The sequence below is a fragment of the Pungitius pungitius genome, chromosome 13, assembly GCF_949316345.1.
Source record: "Pungitius pungitius chromosome 13, fPunPun2.1, whole genome shotgun sequence".
Taxonomy (NCBI): Eukaryota; Metazoa; Chordata; class Actinopteri; order Perciformes; family Gasterosteidae; genus Pungitius; species Pungitius pungitius.
The window spans coordinates 19,006,084-19,029,129 of record NC_084912.1 but is presented as its reverse complement, the minus strand read 5'-3'; the positions used below and the strand labels follow the sequence as shown (position 1 = coordinate 19,029,129).

At 39.6% G+C, this 23,046-nt stretch overlaps 1 protein-coding gene across 1 annotated transcript; it reads right to left on the bottom strand.

The window, feature by feature from the left end:
* Positions 1-1,777: 1,777 nt before the first annotated feature.
* pitx3 (paired-like homeodomain 3) lies at positions 1,778-22,325 on the bottom strand. The gene is made up of 4 exons (XM_037464785.2): positions 22,123-22,325; positions 15,009-15,126; positions 7,945-8,150; positions 1,778-3,211 (listed from the first exon to the last, which is right to left on the bottom strand). Exons 2-4 carry the CDS (start codon positions 15,115-15,117, stop codon positions 2,642-2,644), a joined length of 885 nt encoding a protein of 294 aa, XP_037320682.1. The 5' UTR covers positions 15,118-15,126; positions 22,123-22,325; the 3' UTR covers positions 1,778-2,641.
* Between the last annotated feature and the right edge of the window lie 721 nt (positions 22,326-23,046).

Here is a 23,046-nt window from a genome sequence, read left to right as displayed (position 1 = left end):
TGTTTGCTATACCCTTTGGAGCTTTCCCACCAATATTTGCAGGGCAATTGGGAGAGGTATTCAACAATAAATCATTAAACATGTACAAATAGGAATTGTGCAAAGTCTTTGGAGCATGGACCATCCTGCTGTAGGATAATCCAAGGTTAAGGTGTGGATAAGGCGTATCCTGACCCTGGCTGTGGTGGTGGTGAAGGAAGTTGGTGTAATCCAATAATGAGCAGGACAAACAATTGACAGCAACGATGTAATTGGCTTACAGAAACAGTGCCTCTGTATGGTTGGCTGTGAATGTGCTCTCCCCTAATCATTGGATTGAGTAACCACAGGGAGAGAGGGAGAACCTTGATCAATGAACAGGATTGTCAACTACGTCACCATGACACCGTGTAAAATATGATTTAGAATCAGGGGTATTTAGTTCATACTTTTACAGTTATTTCCATATAGCTTGAATGACGAATGATGAACGAATGATGAATTAAATACATGAAGAAATTAGTAAATATCGATTGGTACCATGTGTTTTTTTAAATATTTGTTATCCTTAATGTTTTAAGTGTATATACATGTATATTATTATGACAAGTCTGAACACACGTGTGCGTCCTCTTTGTTTACGTTTTTTTACTTTTCCATCCTTTAACCGATTACTCTGTCTTAATGTCTCATTGCAATGTCTTGTGGGGCAAAGTCATCATCCAAAGCTGATTTACGGAAAGGATTCATAAAGGGCTCAAAATGTCTGCGAGAGAGCCTCAAACACTCAGCGACGTGACAATGGGACAGAATTAAACCCTCACAGAGTCAGAGAGAAGGCACCTTTAAAGTGTGTGAGTCCGTAAGGGTGGCGGTCAGGCTGGGATTGAGGTTTTTTTGGTGTGTTGGTCATAGCTGATAACATTGAGCTAATTTTTGTCCATTTCCTTCTGAAAATGTGTAAGTATTAACTGCAAAGATGTATACATTATAATTAGCATCTTTTGAAAAAATTATCTTATACATATTTTGATAATATTTGTGTAACTGTCAACCATAACCAAGAGAGAGGGCTTTGATACAGCCTTGAGACTTTCATGCCGGGTAATTTATTAATAATTTCAAAGCAAACTATTGATGAGGTTATAAAAAAAAGAAATAGTAACAAAAGTTTCGTTTGACTGCACTTTGATTTGTCTTTTTCAGAATCATGTTGGTTTTGTTTTGTCCTCTCCTTTTCCATGTCTTCTTCGTGTCACATGATCACTATAAGAATAACAATAGTTTAAAATATTTTTATTTATCAGTAGTTATACTGCTTCAGGATTTGTGTGGTATTATTAGCGAATAAAGGAAAAACAATGTAAATGTCAGCATAGTTAACAGTTGCAGGGGATTATGGGGGATTGATGTGCTGCTAACCCCTCCGTTTGCGGCCCTGTTAGGACATCTCGCTCCTTGGGGTCCTAATGTCATGTGGGCCCTGCTTCAGACTTGGCCTCTGTAAATTCCTGCCGTGTTACTGGATAGCCCGCGGTTAGCGCCCGGAGTGTAGGTCAAACATATCAGTGAGCAGCCATCAGGAACATCTATATCTCCGCACCTCTCTTCCTCCATCCCACTACCCTCAGCGTTGAAAGGGGGTTGCCATGGAAGTGAGTCATGGTTTCTATGGCATTGTGCTCATTGTTGTGGGAGAATTGTGTTTTGGAGTATGTAACCCAAGTGTACAATGGCATATATGGCTATATCAAATACAAAAAGACATGTTCTGTTCAATGTCAAAAATAATTTGTAGTTGATAAAAACAAATATTTTAATTGGTTCTTTAATGAGACAAAGCAGGCTATACCAGGAAAAAGATGTTATGACAACTGCACTCTTACATACATTTTTACAGTCAAGGACTCCTTTTTTTTGCAAAACACCACACAAATCTATATACTCAATGGCTTTTCAGAAATTGACTTGACGAATGTGATATTCTTTATGTGGTATGCTTGACATTGTGGTCAGGACTGCCCTCCTCTTGTCCATCCAAGATGAAGTTTGACCTTCCATGGGGAGAATAAGTCACAACAAAGTTCCTAAAAGGATGTGCTCATTGTACACAGATTTATGGTCTTTGCTTTTGAAAAACATGCTTTTCTCATCTTTTCTCATCTACTACTTTTCATATATTTTTTCGGCACATACAAAACAAAAAAGTCCAATATATACATTCTCCATTTCTCGTACATTACAACCACAGGTCCCTTTACCTGCAATGGCAGAAAAGATCCCTTTTGATGATTTTGGGCCAAGATGTTGAAGCATCCATGTTTTTTTACACTTGGTTTCTACATTTACTCCTATCATGCAGTTAAAAAAGGGAAAAAATGATATGGTTATAATCTTTCGAAATCCTTTAAAGCAGTTGGTCAGTTCACCGACACAGACTCACAAACTGGAAAAAATGAATTGAATTGCGGTGGTCCATCTGGGCATGTCTGTTTGTCGTTTCAGTTTTGTAAGATAACACCCATTACACACCATCAAAACTTGATGTGCTCGTCTGCAGCACATCTAGCAGTTGAGAGATGATGTAAAGAGTCGGGAAGTGGGGTAATAAATGACTTACAGCTGGTAAATTAGGTCAGGGGTCTTCATTGGAGCATCTTCTTCATACCGGCCGGTCAACAGCATATTGGCAGGGGCTCAGGTTGGACACAGGGTTCTGCGCTGTCGGATAAGCAAAGTTGGTGTGCTGCTTGGCCTTGAGCCGCAGACTGGCCAGGCTAGAGTTGCAGGTGTCTCTGTACATGTAGGGACTGGCTGTGGTGGCATAGGGGCATGTGGCCGAGGTCACCGCTACGGAGTTGAGCGCTGTGGGACTGTTGAGATTGTTGAGGTTGCCCAAGTTGTTAAGCCCCGTTGAGGGAACCCCGGCCACCGCTGAAGGCACCATGCTCGAGGCCATGTTCATGGAGGGGATTGAGCTTTGGGGAGAGAACATGGGCTGGGATGATAGGGGGCTTACATTCATTGAGTTAAAGAATGGAAAGCTCTTGGCAGAGAGCGGGCTGCTTGCTAGGCTCTTGGTGGCCCAGTTGTTGTAGGAGTAGCCTGTGTACATGTCATCATAGGGCTGCATGAGTCCATTGAACTGGGAACCAAAGCCATTTTTGCATAACTCTGCCTGTTGGTTCCTCTCTCGCTTTCTCCACTTAGCACGGCGATTCTTGAACCATACCTACGGAAGGCAAAATCAGAAATTATTTAAATGAACAGTCACAAACATGAACAATTCAAGGCTAAAAAAAACTTTTTTTCATTACAGAATTTCAAAATTCTGACTCTTTAGTCACTGTAAAGGACTGTGTGGGTGTGTTTTGGTTAGAAAAGTAATAGTCTTTTCTAAACTGAGCAACGTTCACCTCAAACCAGAGAAAAACAATACATTCAATACAGACTCCAAAGGAGCTGCTGGGAAGATTCATTTGAATGCTGACATGCTGCTGATGCTTCACTAGGTAGAGTGATTATTTTTTCCCAATTGTCAATTATTAAAGGTTTTCACAGCTTCACCTTTAATAAAGTTTTGCACACAAGAGCAAAATAGAGTGACTGAGTTATTTTTTTCCTAACTATTAGAAAGTTCCGCGAGTCAAGTATAATTCTAAAACACATCTAGAGTAGCTTAACCCCTCTTAAATACTTACAGTAATATTGTGTGCATATATTCAGATTTCTTGAAAGACATTACGATCCCAGAAAGTAAGTTCAAGTGTATCTTCAAGTAGTCATTATGAGACGAAGCTTATTAAAACCAATCATTGAGACTTATTTGAATAGTGAGATCCCAATGAAAGAAATGTCAGGGAAGGGCAATCTTAAAAAATGTCATTTTATGGTCCTATATTTTGTGGATGTGAATTGGATTAATGCTGTAGTGGAATATCTAAATTGAGTTTTAAGAAATTAAAACTGTAAAAAGTTCCTTTCTGTGTAAAGTTGTGGGCAAACCTTTGCTTTGAAGGAGTATCTGAAAATAATCTCATCACATCTGTCTGTGTTTGTTTTACATTCACATAATTTGCTATTACATTTTTTGTCTTAAATCCTCGTAAATCAACACTTTCCTGTGTTGATACTCAGCCGTGTCTCTCAGCTCACTTGGCATACTGCTGTGTATCATCCAATCTTGTTATTATAGTAATAGAATGCTGTTGACCATTAATATGACTATAAAGTGCATGACAGTTTTCCATCGCACTCAGGGACAGCAAGGGAAACCCCACGCCAGAGAACAGAAGCTACCCAATCTTTAACGTGACTCAGAGTCAATGCGGTTGGACGGGTTGAGGAAAAGACTGAATGTCAAGGTTATTCAGGGTCCCGACTACAGACTAGGGTTGTCACGATACCAAAATTTTGACTTTGATACTATACCTGCCAAAATATTACGATACTCGATACTTTCATTACAATACCATGGGAAATCGTGAGATATGGCAGCCTGTACCTGTGTTGGCTTGACAACAACTTTCCTAACAGTAGAACATCAAGCAAGTACAACACAAGACAAAGCAAGACAACAAATAAGTTACTGTATAGTAAGAAATACATGCAAAATAACCTACAATTTTACTCGGGTGGGCCTATATGATCATGAGGTCAGAATGCTCACAAAATTGCACCAAATAATACACACTTGATGCAATTTTCATGGTCGTTTTTTAATAAAGGGGAGAAATTGCCCTTTAATTATGTGTCTCCTTAATTATGTATCTTTAATGTACCCAACCCACATAGCTTTAGGGTTTTTTCCACCTCATACGCATCTGTAAAATGATGTAATTCATACTTATGGAAATAACTATGTAGTCATATAGTCAGATACAGACAATAGGCCTACATAGCTGTGTATGATCAATGCTATGATTTTACCATGTTGTTTTCATTAATATCTTGCTGTGGGACAATACTAATATGAATGGCATCTGTTTCAAAAGTTTTCAAAAAGCTGAGCAGGAACAAGCTGGTAAAAAGGGAACCTTACAGATGTTTTATTTACTACTATCATAGATACATTTTCCAGTATCTTATTTGTGGTATTGTATCGAAAGTATCGAGTATCGTAATATTTTGGCAGGTATAGTATTGAAGTCATCATTTTGGTATCGTGACAACCAGACAAGAAGTAGATTACCACAACGATTGCGTATTTCCGGTAACAAATACGGAAGTTGTGAAAAAGGTCTATAACAGCTCTCGCAAATGTCATGAATCATGGTTACGGGTGAGGTGTTTTGGGCATGAGTTGGGGTTAGAAAGGCATTACTGACAAGACCATGTGTAGTCTGTTGTCCTTTCAAAACAAGAACCAAGATTGTGTGCTATGTGACCTTTCATCCAGCCAACAATAATTTGATCCATTGCTTGTAAGGCAGTCCAGGGATTGTATTGTCATCCATCGGAATGTGTGTCCTCCTGCTTCTTATAGCTACAATGACCAAATCCCTGGGTGTGGGCACACTCTGCTGCACCTTTGACATTTAGGGTTTGAATGAACTGAAGCTTTGGTAGAACGTAATTTTACCTAAACTTAAATTTTTTAACCCTCTTTGTATTACATAATCTGTTCTGATCAATGAAAACTGAGGGCTGACTCATGTCAGCGTGTGCATCTCTTCTACCAGATCTTCAGACTTCCAGGAGACTTGAAATCGGATTGAGTATATTTTCTTTAACCAAACTAGTCTGCTAAACTTGTTGTTGCTTCTGCTGTTTTTAAGTGAAACTTGACTGCTACTGCTTTATCTGTTACCGTTTCTTGTTTTAAGCTAACTTGACTGCCAGTTGTTGTTGTTGTTGTTGTCCACTTATTAGGGTGTCAAATTGCTTGCCGCTTTGCATTTGGACGAGTTTCGGCTGAGGGCAATCAACCTGTTGTTTACTAACGACGGGGGAGTGGTCAGCGCAGCCGTAGCCGACTTCCACTAACGAGGGAGTATTTAACTGGAGACTAGGTGAAGCGTTAGCGAAAATCCGCCGCACGAAGACAAGCAGAACAAAGACTACTAAGAAGTCTTTCGTGGAGTCTTCGGGGCGGCTGAGTGCTTTTGAAGTCAATGCAGAATGTAAGATTAATACTAGAAATTGAGTCTGAGAAAGGTACACTAATTAATAACCCACAAGAAATAAACAACACTTTTCAGACATTTTATTCTAAATTGTACGCATCAGAAAGTCCAGACATCTCACACACACAACTTCCTAATTAAATTGGAAATACTGCTCTTTAGTGAGACTGCAAAACATAAACTTAACTCCCCAATTGTAAAGTCTGAGTTGTCAAACGCCATAGACAGTATGAAAGGAGGCTTTGGAGTAGGAAATTACTTCCTTAGCTGGATCAAACTCCTATATCATAACTCAAGTGCTTCAGTAATGACCAACTATATTGTATCAAAACAGCTCTCTCTTTGTAGAGGTACCAGACAAGGATGCCCCTTGTCTCCTCTTCCTTTTCGTCCTGGCTATTGAACCGTTAGCAATGGCAATTAGAGTCAATAGTGAGATAACTGGGATCAAAATGAATGATACTGAGAATAAAATAGGATTGTTTTCTGATGATATAGTGCTCCAGTAACGTCCAACAACAAACACGCCACTGATACCTATACTTGCGCTTATGTAACTTTAGATGTGCCATGTTTTTCTTTGTCTCTTTGTTGTTAATGTAATGTGGAGAAAACAATATTTGTCCAAAAAAAATGGAAACTGGTTTATTAAATATGATTGTGCCTACATCAAAATATAATACAAACAAAATGGTTATGTTTAGATCATGCAGAATGGTTGCTAAATGTAATTACTTGATCCTGGACACTGAAGAAACTCTTACTGAACCCCACAGCAAACTTGTCACAGGGAAATTCAGGGATAAGAGACAGCGAGGGCTCAAACGGCAGACTCGCCGATTTCTAAAAACCATTACAAAAACCCCCTGGGACAAACAGTTATCGAGACACAAGGAAAATCAAACAAACTATTGAATGAGACTCACCGACATACACTAACGACTGGGAGCAAAGGGACACACATAGTTTAAATACACTGGGAAGGTGCACGTGATTGGACACAGTGGGCAACAATCAGAAACACGGTTGATAATCACACTCACAGGGGAAAATACACCAGGGCAGGAAGTGAAGTTCACCCAGGGACACCAGAGGCAAGAAACTACAAAATAAGCCTGGAACTGAATCCACGCCGTGAAAAGAATCTCCAGTTGTTGGTTGTTGTCCATCAGTGTTTTGAACGGATGAATAAATGTATAGTTGAACGCTTCCAACTATACAGTATATCCCCCTCTAAGGGACTACTAAAAAGAGAACTCTGAAAAGCCAGATTTAATGAAACAAACAAATGAACAACTTTTTAGTTGACATGGCTATCTTGGGACCAGACAAATACAACGCAATATTATTATTAAATGTACACTAGCTTTTTACTAGACCGCTTTACAGCGATTACTAACTTACCCAACAACAATGACATTTAAAAAAAAATAGCAGCAGTTGGAAGTTAACCTATTGAAACCATGAATGGTTTGTACTTTTTGAATATTTTTTGGGGGTTTGTACAAGAAAAACAATGTGTTAGTAAGTCTGTGTAGTAGTACTGGTGAAACAATGTACCAGTGAAACCTTGCACCAGTGAGATAATGTACCGACATGTAGGACAACATGTGAGACATTGAAGGTAGGTGGGACAATATTGGATTACTAGTGGGAGAAATTGTTGGTGAGATGTGCTGTTGAGGCAAACAAATCCCAGACTGGATTTTTCAACTTACTTGAACCAGAGGGCTTTGTTTGAAGGTGGCCTTACCAGTAGTGGTTCTACAGATTTCCCTAATAAGATCACCTGATCACTGATATTCACTGCATTAACAAGCAGATTTGTGTATTTACTCACCCTGACCCGGGCCTCGGTGAGGTTTGTCCACACTGCAATCTCCTCTCTGGTGCTCATGTCGGGGTAGCGGTTCCTCTGAAAGGTGGCCTCCAGCTCCTGGAGCTGTTGGCTCGTAAAGTGAGTCCTCTGCCGCCGCTGCTTCTTCTTCAGAGAACTGTCCTCGGCGCTGGAGTCATCCAGCTGGTTGTGGTGGCATTTCTCAGTATCTGCAGACACACATTAGGACTATAGATTTGAAAAAGACACTGGGAAGAGCGGCTTAGATAGGAAGATGGGTGACATTCAATAGAATTTTACACAAAAGAAAATAAAATCGATATCACATCTTAAAGAAGGGGTTGCCCCCCTCTCACACAAACCAGTATTCTTTGGGCAGTTCGATGCTTAGTACTGGTAATACATCTCCCTCCAGTCACCCATATTTGGTACTATAACTAAAGTTATCAACACAAATCACAGCTTTCTCTACAAAAGCCTCATGTGATTTTAAAAACTGGGTGACATCTTATGACATGTGTTACACGTAATTTTACCTTATTTGGGAAGTGTTCAATGCAAGTGAACTTCTTTTATTTGAGCATGTAAAATTAAATTAAATTAGTCCAAACCTTTAACTGGTATTGCATATTCAATAATTTGATTACAATTACTTATATTTTGCTTTCTATGTTGAGGATTGAAGATAATGTAAAATATGAACATACTAGTAAGGACCACGCCATCCACTGAATGTATTTAACGTGAATGAATGGATCGTTGATCGAAGGCCTCAGGAGATGGTCCCTTGATGGAGTCTCTCGCAAGCAAAAAGTCTGTGTCACACATGATATTTGCTCGCTCCCACAACGTGAACTTCCTTGCTCGCGAGGCTAATCTCTGCTCGCGCTCGAAGGTGCTTGCTACGCGCTCGCTGTTGTTCTTTTTGACAGTACGGGGTCGAAGCCAGTCACCATGGTAGATCGCAAGATGGACATTTGCCCGCGGATGTTTGATTCACACGTGCGCATCAACCTGATTTGCACTCAATTTTGACAGTGATTTGCCGCCGTAGACGCGTGAGTGACAGAGACGGAGAGAGAGCAGGGAAAGGAAATGCAGCTGAACAAATACAGTGCGTGATTTCAATAGCGGTAAAAAAAAAATAATCGCATGTGTGGCGGCCGGTGTTTAATCTGGTGCGCCACAGATCAGTCTATGTGTGGGAAACACTAGGGTCGCAAAATGTTTGGTGGATAAGACCATTTTTGTATATTTATTTATTTTTCAACCAATTTTTTTAAACAAATTTAAATCAGAACTGTATTTATTGTCTTTAAATACACATTTACTTGAACCCAACATATTGTAGCGAACATATATATTATATATATATATAACATATTGTAACTACACATCAGACATCTCAATAATGTGGGAGTAAATGTGCCATCCACAGATGCTTGAGGATTCACTGTCCCTTCTAGCTGCTGTGGTAGTAGGAAATGCCGGGGCCTGGCCTCCCGGTGCCGGGTGCTCCTGCTAACGCTAGCTGGAAAAGTTTATTTTTCTTCGATGTTATGTTAATATGGAAAAAGGGGTGGGAATTATGGCTGTGAACTAGCATCTTGGTGCTCGTGGCTCCAACTAGCATGGGTGGCTACAAATGGTGTGACTGGTGACTCCTACCCAGAGAGAATGTTCGTCTGAAGGGAAATGTGCAATGGCATCTCCGGGCCGGAGGATGGATGATGTAATGTAGGTAAGGTGGTCGTAAGAAACGTGCTTACATTCAATCGTGATTCGGCCATGGTTTAGAATGCGTACTCGAGAACGAGAGGAGTGGCTAATGCTATATATATATTGTGGTAGATTACAGGGAGAAGTGAGTGGGTAGGTGTTGGCGGGGAGGTATATTTCGACTGGATGGCTCCACCCCCGGGCCATGTCAGAGAGTTCCGGCCTAACAGGGCGAGAGGGTAAGCAATTGAGCAACTAGAAAATGCATTGGAATGCAGAAAGCTGAAAATAATTTCAAAAAGTTGCTTAAAGTACAGAAATGAAACAAGCTGAAATTATTCTAAACATTGCTGAAAGAATAGAAAAAGCTGAAATACATTTAAAAATTGCTGAAAATACAGAAATGAGAAAAGCTGAAATGAACTTGAAAGAATTGCAAAAAAACAGAAATGGGAAATGCTTCTATGAATTTGAAAACACAGAAATAATAAAAGCTGAAAGAATAGAAAGAAGAAAAGCTGAGAATTCAAAAATACATTTTTTGTAGTAATATAAGGTTTAGTACTAGTTGTAACTGTGGAACTAGCAGTAGAAGAAGTAAGTACTATGGTTGAGGTAGAGATAATCATTGAGACTTTTATTTTGAAATAATGGAATTGGGTGAGGGGGCGGGTTGGGAGAGAGAATGTTTTAACATTCAAACTTAATGAACTTGATAAATGGACTTGTACAGCGCTTTTCTAGTCTTCTGATCACTCAAAGCGCTTTAATACTACATGACATCTCTCACCCATTAATACACTGATGACAGGACCTACCATACACAGTGGCACCTGCCCATGTGCACAGAACAAACAAGACAGGAGAAGATCCTGGCAACAGGTCAAGATAAAATATAAAAACATTTTGCATGATTGCTGAGTGCCTCAAAAGTTTGCAAATGGTGTAGAAATTTACTGAGAGCTTCGTGCTGGTCCCGTTAAAAACGCCCCTGGTTAAGTTAACCGTCATGTGTTGATGATGTCACAGAGGTGCGTGGTTGTGTGAAATAATAAAGATGCATACAGCGCCAACGACTAAAATTAGTACTACGTGTTTTACTTGGACAATTAAATGTCAGTGGACACACACAAATACTACAGCCCCTATCATGATTACAATTGTTAACTCCTCAGTGCGCAGTTTCGCCCACCAGCGGACCCCCTCCCCCTCTAACGCCGGCCGGTCCGTCCCCAACTTTCGACGTGCTTATTATAAATTTAAATGGTTTCTCTAGCTGAAAGATTGGAAAAGCTGAAGTTGAAATTTGAAGAGGTTTTGAGAGGATTTGAAAATGTAATCCATTGGAAACCATGTTAAAAAGATTGATGATTTTAATTAATATAAATTCAATCATGAGAGCTGTAAAGCTGAAAAGTCATAGCACCCCTCTCCTGAAAGAGCTCAACATTTTAATATTTGAACGGTTTGAATAGCTTAAAGTGTGAAGGAGTTGAAAGGGGGCGCGGAAGAAATATAATAAGTAGAATAAAGATTCGAAGAACAATACTTGGAATGCATTCCAACAATTAGAGAGGGGAAGCATAAGAAGGGCAACAAGGAACTGAACAAGGAGGAAATGGAGAGAGATAGATAACAGAGAAGTTAACGCAGGATAAGATTGCATGGATTGACCTGGACTGGCTGACGACCTCCGGCTGTGTATCGAATTACTTTGGAAGAGGACCACCCATGTATGACCTGGGACAGGACGACGACGGAATACGGAGGAGCAACAGGGCGTGGAGCTTATCCTCCTACACAGCCAAGTAATCTGAATAAACTGTGTTCAAACTGTACCCCGAGTCCGGCTTGTGTCCTTCAACTGAGATGTGGAAGTCCTCTCCCCCAGGATTGCCACAATATATATATACATATCATCTCATATAGAAAGTCATTAGCTGCAATTAATCACGGGAAAATAATTAATAGCAATCAATCGCCCATTAATGAATTAAAAAAAAAAATCCAATTTTGTTCATATTGTATGTATGTAACAATGCGCCGAATCACAATTAATCACAGGATTTCTGTGTGTTAGAAATCTGCACCTTGGTCCAGCCAAATTGGCATCTTTGTGCTGGGCAAAAGCATAATTGTTGACTTGATCATACAAAATGTTTGGTATTTAAACTATTATAGTTATCGTTTGCAATCCTTCACTTTTGAATCTATGAAGTACGTAATTAAAGTACTGTATTTTCTTTGGACTTCATTAGATGGACACAGATATGTTCAAACATTGTCACCATATTTCCTAATTTCATATCACTACCGCTCTCTGGGAATATATGGAAATTATGGGACCTGTAAAATAAAATGTTAGCAAAAGATTGAAAGCCTTAAAGCATTGCATTAAAAACAGCTATTGCACACAACTTTAGAAAATGGAGGAAGAAGCATCCAAACACAGACCACTGGAGCACAAATGAACCGGCCTAAATGGCTCAATTCTCCAGAGAAAAGCAAAAAACTATCTACACATTGGGAAAGAGCACATTATTCTGTCACCTTTCAGCCAGGGCAGCATCAGTACCATCACTGCTGAAACCCGCTGGATATCATTGTCAGATCAAACCTCATTTGAAATCGCTCCATCCCACAGGCTGGAAAATGACAAGAGTGTTTAACATTGCCAAGAGAGAATGGTTCCAAACACTGCATTATGGTCAAAGAAGTGTAGGCGCAGTGAGTGATTGCATTTGGCCCCCAGTGCAGTGAGTTTAAAAGACCACACATCCATGTTATGTCTGCCAGGGCTTCTCTCTGCTAGATCGGACTGCTGCAATTTGAGGACCTCACAGAAAGAAGTGAAATGAGTCGGCCAGTTAATCCTGTGGATCAGGCATTTGTGACTGGGGCAAGTTGGGCTCTGTTTGGCGAGGGCTTAGCTCTCGGAGCAGTTCGAAATAATCAGCGTGTTTAAAAAGGGGCTTCGAAGAGCCGTCGGCAAAACCAATAAGGGCCAGACACAGGCTGTTATCTGGCAGTAAACTGACACTGGGTAAGCTGTCACTTAAGGCCAAAGTCTATAACACAATATTGAGGAAAGGGCAGACCTTTTTAGAGTGAGGCGCTGACCAACAATAGAAGCAATCTGACTGATAATACGAAGACATGACAGAGCTGTTTCAGGTCAGCCATTCAGAGAACTTTAATCTGGAAAACAACTGCAACAGGCTGTTTGGTTCTGGAAAACCACTAAATTCAGATTCATAGAATAAAAAAGCTGCATAATTATGGACCATGACATGCATACAGGATATTCCAGGTCACAGTTTTTATGAGCAATATGACAGAATAAAATCCTCATGAGTGTTAGATACTCCATGTGTCCAGGCCTGTGTCACGGTCGCTCAGGGCATGGATGTGCGAGATACAGCGATGGAGACACTGAGCGTTATTCAGTGGGGTAAAAAATATTCATATTCAAAAATACCAGTAGGTGCAGTTCTTCATCAAGGCCCCTTAAAGTTGAAGAGCAATAGCTCTCGTTTGGCCCCGCCTCAGCTTCGTTGTCATCCACATCTCCAGTCTTCCTGGCCCCAATGGCAATGCGTTATCAATCCAGTAATTCTACTGTTTGTCCAAAGTGTACAATGTGTCTCAAAGCTTGTTGTTCCTCTTATGGGCTCGGCTTGGCATGTATTACCCCTTCCAGATATAACATTGCATTTTGTGTTCTTTACGAATTCATTTAAAAAAAATTGATTTTAATACTAATAACTTTTAAAAGCATTCATCATGTAGAATTCAGAAATAGTGTTCCCTCTGGAACAATACTGGACACTATGTATTTATATAGTAATTGATAGCCCGTCACCACTCTCAGACAACTGTGAATACCCACAGTAAAAATAAACCTATATTTGGTTTGCCAAACCGACAGCTGTACATTCTAAGGGGATAAATCCTCAGTGGAATAAAATTAACACATATTAACCTTAAAAAATGTTTTTAACCAAACTATAAGATAATAATTATAGAAATGTAGTACACAAATCCAACTTTTCTGATTATTTTGTAATAATTATAATTATTAAAACTAATAATAATTGCATTATTTAAAATATTTATAGGTCTTCAGTTTTCTTATTCCACATGTCAATGTAAATTGATGTCAATAGAGGGGATTCACTATCTTGGCCATTTTTCATATCATCAATTTGACATTTGTATAAAAATGTCAGGCTTCATCAGAGAAAAGATATACAGGCAGCAAAGGAGTTTTACTGCAAAACGACAGACCTTGGAAGACCTTAAGAAGGTACTTGCGGCAGGAGACACACCCAAGCATTTTACACCACATTACTTTCCTAAATAGTTTGTGTTTGACAGTTGGTTAGGACAACATTTCCAACACACACAGTTTAGCAATATGATTGGGTTACACACACACATACACACCAATAGATAGAGATGAGGCCAGATGGCGGGGTTAAAATGTTTTACACTATATGAAGTGGTTAGAGATAGAGCTCACAAAATACAGGTGATTACTTGATATTCATAACATCATTACACTTTCTTATGTTTCAAACCGCACAGTAAAGTTTACAGCCAAAGAGGAAGCAAAGTAGGAATGTATCTGTGAAAAAGATATATGTTAATATTTGTTTGTCTAATGATGATTATTTTGGTTTCTTTCTCAGTCATGGAAGCAGCAGGTTTGTCCAGGTTTGTGATGCCCTTATTTTCTTATTATTTTATTCATCCCATAGCAGCAGAGAGAGGTAATTTAATCTTGAATTGAAATTGTACTAAATCAGCAAAGTAAGTCATCTCTGGAGAAATAGCATTTCTTCTTTGCAATTATTTGTATTATTCAGAGTCCATTGGGTTTATGATACTACAGTTCGCCAGCCGAGGAAGGGGCCACCTTTTCCTGGAGGCTCTGACTTCCGGATCCCTAACTGCCCGCCAATGAGAATGAATCTTTGCATCGCGGGAGTGGCTGTCTCCTGGATCCTCCGTGTTACCCAGTTTGCAGCCAGTCTGTATCCATAACTTCTTGAAGCAATTTTGTCAAAATCTCCTAACATGATGAAGATGATTGTTATTAGTATTAGTAGTGTCCTATTTATTTATTGTTGTTGTTGCTAACATTATTGTATCGTGATAACTGTGATTGGTGTCATTATATGTCTCATAGTCATTTCTATTTTATGATCTGAAACTTCTAGTGTGTGTTATTTTGAGTAAATTCTCTTTTTATATGAATCATGTGTTGTGGTCCAGTGGTGCGCTGGAAGCTACTTGTGTGTGATTTGCTGCCCAAAAATGCATGACGAGCTTTGGGGAGAACTCACCACTGTTGTCCTGGCCTTTACATCCCTGCTCGTGCTGCGGGGTCCCAGAGTCGGAGAGCGACAGCGCCGGGCTGCGGGCTTCGCTGTCCGTCAGCAGGTTAAAATCCATAACCAGGCTCTGCACACAGACACACAGACAGACACATGTCGGGCTTCCTCCTTAAACAGTGACTCACAAATGTACAGCTACAAACCCGAGTAAGGATGCAACGTTGGGCCTTGATAGCCTTGACAATTAATTTGCATTCATCATAATTAGGACTTTAACTGAACTCCAAGGTTCCCCCTTAATCAGTAATAATTTACCTCTAACATTCAAAATATGAGGTTAACAACCTATTGTATATAGCAATTTAGATCGTATTTAAATATTTAACATTTACTCACTTAATCAGGAAAGTACTTGTTATAAACCAAGTCTTTTGTTTGTGTAACATTCTGAGGGACATGAGAACCTTTTTTTTCAAAACAGCTTGTAACTAATGCTGGCCTTATTTTCTGACCGGTCTCCTACAGCACAGAAGACTCTTTCACTGTCACATCAGAGAGGAGAGGACTCCTTCTACTCACGGGAGCCACAACAAACCACTCTACTGTATCAACACAGACAAGAACCGTTTTTCTTCTTTCTTTATTTTGAAACAAAACAAAATATTACAATATCTTAATTTTCCGTTACTTTTCTAAAAAGAGGAAATGCAACAAAAGACATTTTTTGCTGAACAACTCATCATGTCCCAACCGAATTTACAGCCCATCTCTCTGGAGACTTTGTATTTGTTGAGTTTCCTTTTGGGGGAAAATATCAGTGTATTAAATCAGTGGACGCTCCTTTTGATGTGGGTTTGTGTGTATTTGTTTACTTTAGCAATGCGTTCTATTTTTTCCATTTTCTCTTTGATCTTTGCGTTCACCCCTGGTGTGTTGTAATCCTGATCCCTTTACATAAGCCTGATATAAGCGGCTATAACAAGAGCTGCCTCCAACTGACTCTATTTTGAGCTACGTGGGGGAGAGCAATTGAGTAATTGCTGCACAACACAAAATGCTTTTTTTCCAAGCCAAATGTTACTCAAAAAGTCAGAACTCTTAGTCATTGGAGCTCAACAATAGTAGATGGTTTATTCATCCAAGAGCAGTTAACCCCTCGAAAATGTTAAGACTCTACCCAAGGGTATTGAGTGTGGGGAGGAAATACATAATAATTTGAATATTTAATTCAATATGTTGAACATGTTTGATCCAAACAATAGTATTGCCCCAAAAAGAAAGTGTTCTCAGGATGTGACTTTTGTCTTATACTTGGGAAATCCCATTTAACTTATTCAGCAGGCAAAGTATTAAAATTAGTCAAATAAAACCGGAAGGAGTTAAGCCGCTTTGAAATGAATGTCTGACCCACCTGGACTCAGCATGGTCTACTTTCTTTATTTTCCTTTCCAGAACATATAGTGAGTAAAACAAAAAGTCCAGGCTGCTGTGGACAATGAATCCATGTAATGGTAGATTTTAAAAAGGCAATGAGAATCAAACCGTGACTTTGAATTGGGGTTGTTGCTCTCAAGCATCTCCCATTGGGTTTAGAACCAAGCAGAACCAACTTCCAACAGGAATACTTTGTACACATCACAAATAAATATTTGAATGCTTCAAATTGTTTTAAACATTAGAATCTTTACTAAAAGTACTACTAAAAGTAATTACTAAAAGTAATCTGTTCGAAAAAACTCCAAACAAGACTCCAACAAGTTATAAAATATATATGCAAAGTAGTCCAGAAAATGTTCACACAGCGGTGCTATATGTACATTTCCTCAGCGAAGAAATGCTAACAAAAAATGAAGACACTAAATCCCTGGCCGAGACAATGCGGAAGACGTTGATATAAGTATAATTTCTCTCAAACGAAACTTGTCGAAACCACAGTAGAAACTATGACGTTTTGAACAAAATTATGAATATATATGCAAGATATGTGCAGCCGCCATTGCATTAAAGACTCCTCTAGAGTAGTTTTCAGTATATCAACGTGAACTTTCCATTCTTACTGTCCACACACTGGGCTATCAAGTAGATACTTTTTAGCCTGGTATCTACGTGTTTTATAGGACTAATAGAGCTCTTAGTGATTTTATTTCAGGCAAAATTTGAAGGTTTGTTTGTGTTATATTTATTTATTTACCAGTAACAGATAAACTGACATGACAGTCTTTTATGTGCCAGTAACATATGACCTGTCCTGGGTTTACGTTCAGAGCATGGCATGGCACCACCAACAACCGCACGCTGTTGACTTGGACAAACTCTTGAACCGAACTCTCTATCACCATTTGAAATAGTTGAGACAACTTTATTTCCCTGAGTGCTCTCTGAAAATCCCACTTTATTTCAGCCACACTACTGTAAGAGAGGAGGCTGAATCTTCCTCCTCTGAGTCTTAAGGAAATACTTAATAAGAGGTGTTAGTCGGTGACAGAGTGTCCTTTTATTTCTTCTCAGATCAATTTGAAATATTCTTTGTCAAAATCCGAGTTGTTAGTAGAGATAATAGGCGTTAAGGGGCATACACTGTTTGTGCCCCTTCCATCCGGCAGGAGGCTGAGGTCCATCAGGACTAAGACCTCCCCCCACACGTACAGTTTCTTCCCTTCGGCAGCCGGGCTCATCAACAGAGCCCGGGGCCCCCCCTGACTGACTCTCACTCCCATGTTCATTCACTTTGTCACTTTTACTTGTCACTTTCTGTTATCTTTATTTTTATTTTTAATTTTATCTTTATTTCTTAACTAACCCATAGCTTTAGCATACTAACCCATAGCATATATTTCACTATATTTTATTATATTTCTACCTTATTTCTGCACTACGTTGTCTGTTGTCCATTATCGTCTTCCTTATGCACCAACCGCCAAGTCAAATTCCATGCATGTCTAACATACTGTATAATGGCAACGATTCAACGATTCCTCATTCCTGATTCCTGATAATGTTTGGATAGAGCTATGTCAAAATCATATCTCTTATTAACAGTCAGTAGCTATCTATGACAAAATAATAAAACTATGAATAAACATATATACATGTGCAGAGACAATGAAAAATAAATGCTAGGCTAGTTCAAAAGCATAGAATCTTTCAAGACTGACAAGCTGATAACATCTAATGCCCAGTAAGGAGTTGTGCCTTTCAAACTAAAAGCTTGACATGGCTCTTTCTCAATGGTAAGTCCCTAGACCAAAAGAACTCATCAAATAAAGGTTGCTTTGTCATGTCTGTGACTGTTTCTCTAAACTCTTCCTCAGCCTCTCTTCGTATTGTGTCTGTCACTGACAGAGTTGCATAATTCTCCTCTAAAGTCGACTTGCATCTTCAGATTAAAGAATTAGCACCTTGTTACCAATAAAGGACGGGTAAAAGGTGGGTCCGCATATTCTTTCAAAATTATTCCAAACAACCTAATGCATATTCTTCTATTTGTCACTGCTAATGCAGTGACATTTTCCATAGAAATACATATGTTTTTTATTTTGCATGTGTGAGAACAATCAACGCATTTCACAAAAGATCAGGAGACAAGAAAATGGATATTCTGCTTTCAGCCAAATGCCACGGCTGCATCCCTGGGAAAAGAGATGCGAGACCACGGATAAGCTCAAGTCTACCAGAAGAGAGAGATAAGTACCCTGCTTCTGTATTGTGGCATCAGATTAATGAACCTCTGATATGGATTTGTGGGTCAGAAAGATCACTTTCCCCCCTCGTTGACACGCCCTCAAATATCATTTCTGTTCTTGCTCTTTTGTTTAGTCGAATGACTCAATTACAGCTAATAATCTATTTTGGGATTTATAAAAGATAGCAGGTAAATTGTGACTTATTATTTGAATTCAAGTTTATACGTTGCCCTATCTTTACGCATTTGTTTTTTATGAGGATGGTTGTTTACATTTGTCTCATATTGTGTTTTTCTGATCTGACATTTGGGAGAACCACATCTGATGAGCAACATGATGATAAAATGTTCCAGGCAAATTACAGATCCGGCAAACATAACCAGCCATCATGATATCAACATAGGATCATTTTGACTTCTCTCAAGAAAGGTCACCATGCTCTCTGTTCTTTTGAATAAACTAAAGCTGAATAACGCTTTTTTCAAAGTCAAACAACTCCGCACAAATACAGCAAGTAGTCAACACACAAGTGACTTATGTAACTTTTTCCTCTTTGAAATAAAGATGCGGACCATGTCATGTTTATTTGGAGCAGTGTTACCTTTGGCTGTAGATGCGTGTTGAGCCATTTCTCTTGAATTTAACATCTGAGACCCTCCATGGTCAGAATTCCAAATCGGAGTCAGTTGGCGTGGTGTAAATGTGGGCCGGCTGCATGCAAGCCAGTAATTTTGTCCAGAACAAGATGTTAATAAACCCCCCCCCCCCCCCCCCCAACCCTGCGCAGGCACGCGTGCGCACACACCATCAGGGGTCCAAATTACTACATTTCCAATCAAGAGCCCGTCTCCCTTCCTAGTGAGCTCAACATGGCCATCAAGCTATCACGGAGCTAAAGAGGTCAGGAGTTGACTGTCAGGTGGATGCTGTGATGGTGGCTGCGCTGATGTTCAGGTGAAGTTCATGAAAATATAAAACACACGTGATACTGCCGGTCCCAGTCTATTTCCTGGAGCAGCAGCCCACACATCCACCTGACATCGCGTATCGCCGCCTCCACGCTACGATCAAACACTGCCAGGACGCAGAGGCCTCTTGTTCATAAATGAGCAGCAAGGTGAGAGTTTGCATAAGCAGCCGCCTGGTGACATAGTACTCATTAAAATACATATATGGTGATGATAATAATAAAAAATGAATGGAGCCAAAGTCCTCGCCTTTTTGGGGATATTGCCGGGTCCATCTGGCCGTGCGCGAGGCAGATTGCTCGCATTTCCACGCAGTGTGAGCATTAGACCCGGAATTATTCATAAACGCGTTGAGAATTAATTCGTGGGATTAAGAGTTGATTAAGATGTGTGTCACTTTGCGGTCTGAGAACTTATTAAGGGCCTCCTCGATGAGACGGCAGATCGAATTTCAGTCCAATGTTTGTAGATGTTAATTTCTGCCAGTCATTTGCATATGACTGAGAGAGAGGCCGAGGGCGGCCTGCAGGCAGCGGGGACATGATTGTCTGTGTGGACAAGTCCACAACAGTGATTAACACACAGCCGTGCAATTGAACAATTCATCACTGCTAACCAAAACAAATATTTCAATGATTATAACAGTCCGTCAGTGTATAACAACATTTTCTTATGATTTTAACTAGAGAGGGAGCATGTTTTAACAGCTTCGTATCATTTAACTCATAGATTGATTGTTGATTGTATCAACGTAAATTTAAGTGACAATATTGTGAGAATATGACTTTTCTCTTTAACAGTTAATAGTTTTAAGGGAATAGTACCTTTCGAAATGATACGCATTTGAATGTTCGAGACGTTTTCTGCACAGTCTAGAGGGTTTTAGCTTTTCTAAACGCTGTGAAATGATTCTTTCTTCTTTCTTTTTTACATTATACGGGTTGAGTCTAAAAGCATAAGGTGGACTTTTCGCTAATGATAAATATGTTTGAAGTGATGCGCAATGATGAGCCGCAGCCTCGCAGTCTGCGGGCCGTAGCCTTCAGTCTGACCTCACGGAGGCCTTTGGGGGCCAATGACCACTCCAAAATAAATCAACATTCTACCAAACGTAAGGCTCCATATAACAATTCTTATTTTCATATATCCTGCCGGGGGACAGATGCATATCGGACATGGTGCTTCATGGAAGAAAATCTTTAAATCCCCTTTTTTTCTTTTAAAATGAAAGAAAATGAACAGTTTGAGCTTTGAGAAAAAACATGGAAAGTTGCCTTATAAAACGCCCATTGAGCTAAACCGTAAAAACACCTATTAAGTCCTTTTTATATTTTTAAGATGAAATTAAATAAAAACTCCTGCATTGGTTTCCGATATTTATTTGACATTTCGATTTCCACATTTAAAGTTAATTTGTCCAACGAGTAATGCAGAAGGTTATTCACGCGTTACATGTTTTAGCCTCGGCCTGACAACGGGCCGCAATTAGGATCTATTTATACTATCAATAATGATGACTGACATATAGATCGTTTAAAAAATACCTGGCCGAGCTGAGGTGTCAAAATATATATTTTTATTCATATTATTATATCATATTGTTTTTATAATCGTTGTATTTGTTCTACAAATACAATTTATTTATATTTGTACTGTTGTTGTTTTTATTATCCATTGTGTTTATTGTATCTATTTTTTATTATAAGACTAAATAAGATTGAAGTTGTGGATATTGCGTTTATGCGCGTGGCTGCTGGTCGTGGGGGTACAGGTTTGTTTTTCTGTCCGCGCGCTCTGTGGCCCCGGCGGTCAGCTGGCACTATCCATTTCCCCACACATCTCCAAATATTTTTGACCTCCCAAATATTTCAAAACGGAAGTCTTAGAAATGTGGATCAAAAACACAGCCAACTGTAGGCCTAAATATAATCTCACAGTTTAGTGGTGCAAATATGCTTCCGTCTGCTTCACGCAGCAACGTGTCTTCCTCACATGCACGGAGAGACTGAACATGTCGGCCTTACAGGTCAATAAAAGTGTTACATATATGGAGGTCCAGATGATAGCTTCGCAGACCGCGATCATCTTTGAAATGAGTTTGAAATGTATTTTAATATTGTGTAATCAGGGTGGTTATTTGGCCTGAATAGGACAACACTCAGTTTGAAAATATCGATGCCTGGCGTGTTGCCCCTCATCAGCAACACTAATCCTCTCGAGTAAAATCCAGCTGTTCCGAAGGCCTTTTCTATTTCTTCTGAGCTCCACCGGGAGCTCTGAAACGCGTTTCATTGGTTCTGTTATTATGGAAAGCTTCCAAAATGCACCATAACAGCCCCTGATTTACTCATATAGATTTTGTCAATTTTTACGCACAATACAAAAAGCGCTGGATGAACTAAAGGGAGATCAAATTGAATAAACAATTAAATAAAAAAGAGAATAGAGAAAGGTAAGGTTATTTTCACTTACATCGAATCCTGGTGTGGTTAAATTAATCCGTGGAAAAGGCAAACAGTTGCGCTACAGGCTGATAGAGGTGTCCTGGTCTCAGGTTTGCTGGTGACATGGACAAAAAGTTCCCTGCTGCGTCAGATTCAGAAAAGGCGTCAGTCAGTGAGTTTCTTCTTTCTTCTCATTCCCCCTGTCAGACATGAAGGCTGTGGAGTTGTGAGGCTTGATCCCCACACCGAGTAAAGAGAGGGGGTGGCGGTGTGTGTGTGTGTGTGTGGGGGGGGGGCGGGGGGTCATGCTAAATATTGTGCGTGACAGGTCCACTGTAGAAAGGACGGCCCCCTACTCTCTCCCTCTCTCTCTCCCTGTCTCTTTGTGCACATGGAACTCACACAGTACACACGAACACAATAAACACAAACGCACAGTCCTCATTTCCCTTTACCGTTGGCTCTCTGTTTACACACACTCTCTCCATAGCCTTCTCCCCAGTCTCCAGTTTTGGGGTTTAGATCTGCAAAAGGCTTGGGACTTGGTTCTTTTAAAATGTAATTGTTTTTTCATGAATGACCGTTATAGTGTAACTGTAGAAAGAAACGTAATTCAACAAAAAGCAGTGGAGATCCAAACCCAATCGATTGAAAGAACTGCAAATGCAAGTTCAAGTGTTGCAAAGTATTACCCCTTTCTACCTTTCTACCATCTTCCTATTCTGAATTCTAATATAAATTCTGTCAAACATTTCCATTTTTACAATAGCGTTGACTAAATTCCTACAGAATTAATTTGATTTCCATCAGCCTCAGTTTAGACATTTTTAACAGCTGTGGACTTTAACGTTGACGTTAGTGTGGACAATGCTAACATTTGTCATCTTTTAGTGACCTTTGCTGGTGATGCTGGAACTCTTAGACTTCCAAAATCCACCAACAGAGCAGATTA